Genomic DNA, 4,410 nt, shown 5'->3' with positions numbered 1-4,410 from the left:
ACCTGAGGTTCTGAAAATAGGAAAGAGCTAATTGCCAAGTTCTCCCAAGTGTTGATCTTGGTTTGTCTGAGAGTTGCGGGCACAGACAATTTTCCAAAGATGGGGTCTCAATTCTGTTTTTCTAAATTCTGATTTGACGATGGAAATTACTAAGTTATACACAGGGTATTCACAGGGCCTTTTACACTCAGTTTTGTTGTATATGAAGTTCCTAATAAAATAGAAATCAATTGATAAAGGTCTGAGAAGCCTGATTTATATGTTCCTATCACTATTATGTAGACCTTTGAAAATTTCTGCTTAACCTGTATGGAGTTTAGACAATCTGTTGTAATGGCTGTCAGCTTAAACCGTGACCAGGGTTTAAATTCCCACAGAAGGGGCTTGTTCAGCTTTTGAGTTTCTGACTAGCCCAAAGGAAGGAGAGCTAGTCAGAAAGAGTTTGGGGGCTGGGACAACATAAGGGCCCAGGAAGGGAGAGGAGGAATAGGAGGATGAAAGCTTGAAAGTTGTATCTTGTGCAAATGTCAAAGCGACAAAGTCTTTTATGATGTTCATTTGCCTCTTTCAGAATACCTAGTGAATTGTGCAATCTGAATTTCTATTGTGAGTGTCCCTATACTGTTAAAAACTAAACATAAATCTTGAATATTTGGAATTTTACTACCTTTCCCATTCTAAAGCATTTCTGAAATGAACAATTCTGTTCTTATAAAACGTCTCCCAAACTTGCTACTGGAATTCTAAATTATTTTTGGTATAAAATTATAACATTTAGAAATAGATTCAGCAATATGAGTTACAGTATAAACATACCAAACAGGCAAGAATCTGGCCTGCAGGCAACATGAACTTGAGTTTCATCTGAGACAAACACAGGACATTCTAGAAATGCCCAGGCAAGGGGGTGGGTACCTCATCTCCCGGACTCTCCACTGGTGACTCTTCCGCTCCTGTAGTAAACTGGACAAATGGGAAGTCCTTAGGTGAGGTAGGGTTTGAACATGAACTTGCTCCTGTCACCTACCAAGAGCTAGCAATGAAAAGAACAGTGAGCCCAAGCACCTTTGCTACAGCAAGGCAGTTTTTTCCAGGAGCAAATGCTTGCAAAGCTGATAAAAATCAAAGGACTCCTGAAAGGGAATATGGGGGGAAGGGGGGTAGTGAGGGGGCACACACACTCAGCATTGATTGGCTTGAGGAGGAGAATGTGGGACTGAGGTCTAATCAGAGACTTACCCATGTCTCTAGTCTTCAGTGTTGCTTCCCATTCCTGAATTGAAGGCCTTGGGCTTCAGCAGCAAGGAAGAATTAAGGACCTCGGTGGAGCTTCCAGGTTGTGGAACTCGCCCAGATGTCACCAGGAAATCTCTTGATAAACAAAAACTACTTTTAGAAGAACTTAACTGCAGAAGGGGAGAAAACCATGTTCGCAGACTGACCAGACCCTGCCTCTAAAAGGGTAAGAAAGAAGTAGAATGATTGTCGGACAATGGTGTCTGGACTCAAATAGTTCAAGGGGGGCTTTCAAAATGGCAAATGAGTAGAACTGGGTAAAGTTCAGGGTATTTTTTTGTGGGGGGAATTGGCTGCACAGACAAATTAAGCTCTTGATCAATGCACTAATGCACTGTTACCCAAGTGGGATTACTAACATCCTGTATATTGATCTGCAGGCACTTCTGGGAGGAAACAGTAGCTTTTATGGTTAGTGTGCCCTGTCCCCTTTCCCTTGCTACCATTTCCTAGAAGAAAAAGCTAAATCACATTGACCTAAATGGTCGATAGTTTTATCATGACATGTACATGCATGGTATCATCCAAAGACTAGATTTGAATACTGAGAAGGTAGAATTTATATTAAAAACACCAGAAGATTTTAAAAAAATGAATATTGTACCCTACTAAAAAGAAACTATATCAAAATATATGATCAACATGAACATTTCAGATTAGAAAGTAGCATCAAATTAAAGAAGTAACTGAAAGAATTAAGAGTTTGGAATAGAAAAAAAAAGAAAAGAGAAGTGAACAATTATAGTCACAGGCAAGTCTCAATGTATTTCTAAAGCCAATATAATTGACAGAAAATTAGAAATATCAAAATTAAGTTCATGACATAGCAATAAATTCTAATATCCCAAAAAAGAGAGCACACATACTATTGTCCAATAAACACATAGCAAGTAACAAGGAAAGTCTCAATGTATTTCTAAAGCCAACATAATTGATAGAAAATTAGAAATTCATAACAAAACTAAGATGACTTTTCCATTAAAGGAAAAATCATAAGGAAATTAAGATATATTTGCAACTGCTCACCAAAAAGAACACTACAGGCCCAATAGCAAATATAGGTAAAACAGAATTTAGGTCAAGTTTAGTTTTAAAATGTGTTTCAGAAAATGGAAAGTGACCGAAGAATGATTTTTTGAATATAAGTTTTAGAAATCCTGCTGTACAACAGCACATGTATGAAATTAATGAGACACCAAAAGTCAGGGGGAAAATATCCTTTTAACAACACAGGTTAATCTTGTGGGCTGCTGATTTTTAAATTTTTTTCACTCAAGTATATCTTTTGTCAGTATTTCTTTCACTCAAAATGATAAGAAGGTAACATTTTCAAGCTGAAGAAAAGCTGCATGTGCTCATGGCTGTACTTCAAATAAACCAAAAAATAGTTACTCTGATACTTTTTAAAGAGATTTTGACTCTGTTACCTTTGCAGTCTTCACACTGAGGAGGCCTCAGGGCCCCTGGCCATGTCTGAGGTTCTCACTTGGTTGCCTCTTAAGATCCTGATGACTACGTGTCAGGCTTTACCAGGTAAGCTTTACCAGGTAAACCAGAATCCCTGATGGGACACTCCATTTTGAAATCTGCTGTGCCTTCAAATGCAAAGTTGAGAATCTCTGAAGTTAAATAGTTCAAAGGCAACTCCAGTTTCCACTGAAATCCTACCTAGGGCTGTTCTTTACTTTTCCCTTTGGACAGCTTCATCCTTATCTGAAGACAAATATGGCAAATGGATCCAATGTACATAGAGCAGAAAACAAGGGAAAGAAAAACGTATGGGCAACATCAACATCCCCTAATCTCCCAACCAGCCATGGCGAGAGTTCTAGCTAGAACTAGAATGAAAGTATCCAATAAAGCTCAGTCCCTGGGCACGGTAAAGCCACTTAACCATACAGGGTATGAAGACCTGACCAAACAGCAGGGCCCTCATGAGTCACCCTCATGATTTGGCTGCCAGAAAGTAAACTTCAGCTCTCCCAACTGCAGGAAGAAAAGCATATATCTGGACAAGGAAGACAGGGTGGTTGGTATGCTTTAAGGACTGAATCATGGCAAAAACGGATTATGGTTGATGAGGTGTCATCCCCAAAAGGGAGAAGGGGGGACTAACTAGCAGAAAAAGCGTCTGCAAGAAGAACATGACATATTTTCAAGGTACCTGAAGAAGTCAGGAGCTTGATTAGATTTACTGGGTAAAGCCCAGAAGTCAAAATTAAGGGAGAGCTGGAAGGACACGCTTCAGCAGCTGGGCCATTGCAAAGCCCCAGGGCCCTGGCCAGGAGGCTTGTCCTAGGTGTTGTCGAAGTTTTCAAGCAAATGATGGTTGAAGAGAATTTCAGAGCTTGAATTAGCTATGACAGCTAATTCTCCCCCTTGAAAGATTTTAGGAGCCCGTAGGATGAGTGTATTTAACTGTAGCTCGGGAGTAAAGTGAGCCTTTTCGTGCCTGTTCTGTTGAAACAGAGCATGGTGGTCCGCACCCTGCCCACTCTGTGCCCAGGAGGCAGGCAGGCCATCAGGGCCAGCACCACAGCGGCCTCCCGCCGAGCCTCCAATGGGAAATGCTGTCGCTTTTCTGCAGATGTCACTTCCTACAATCTGCTCAACACATGTCTCTCTTCATTAGTCCCTTTCTCACCAAGAGCCAGCTTCTTGCAAGTTCCCCACCGCGTCTCTGCACTGTTCACGAAGGTGGTGGCCCTTCCCGCCCCGTGGGCCAGGTCTTTAGACACCCCAAAAGAGCTATTAGCATCCTCCCAACAGAGCTGGCTGCCTTCTGAGAACCCTGGCTAGGATTTCCCCAGCCAACTTTCAGTCACCCAGATGGAGTCACCCAGATGGAGGGAAAGTGTGTGTGTGTGTGTGTGTGTGTGTGTGTGTAGGGGGTAACGCTGGGGGCCACTGAGGGAAAGTTCTTGTGTGTGTGTGTTGGGTTGGGGGTCACTGAGGGAAAGTGTGGGTGTGTGTTAGGGGGCTGGGGGGTCACTGCTGGCTCCCAGGTCGCTCCCGAGGCTCCTCCGTTGTGCAGACTTTTTCTGGGAACTTCTAGAACCCCGGGCCCTTCCCGAACCTCTAGCGGGGCGCTGATGGCACCAGCGGGCCTGCGGC

General features: G+C 42.6%; 1 protein-coding gene across 1 annotated transcript in view; it reads left to right on the top strand.

The window, feature by feature from the left end:
• The window catches only part of VEGFC (vascular endothelial growth factor C), a 128,332-nt gene that overhangs the window by 51,566 nt on the left and 72,356 nt on the right, over positions 1-4,410 (top strand). Inside the window, exon 6 of the mRNA XM_004682412.2 lies at positions 2,732-2,829. Coding sequence (XP_004682469.2) covers positions 2,732-2,829 — 98 coding nt within the window. The remainder of the gene's footprint in view (positions 1-2,731; positions 2,830-4,410) is intronic.

Source organism: Condylura cristata, unplaced genomic scaffold (genome assembly GCF_000260355.1).
Source record: "Condylura cristata isolate star-nosed mole 26May11 unplaced genomic scaffold, ConCri1.0 scaffold00014, whole genome shotgun sequence".
Taxonomy (NCBI): domain Eukaryota; kingdom Metazoa; phylum Chordata; class Mammalia; order Eulipotyphla; family Talpidae; genus Condylura; species Condylura cristata.
The sequence above is the reverse complement of the archived record's forward strand: the minus strand, read 5'-3'. Positions and strand labels throughout refer to the sequence as shown.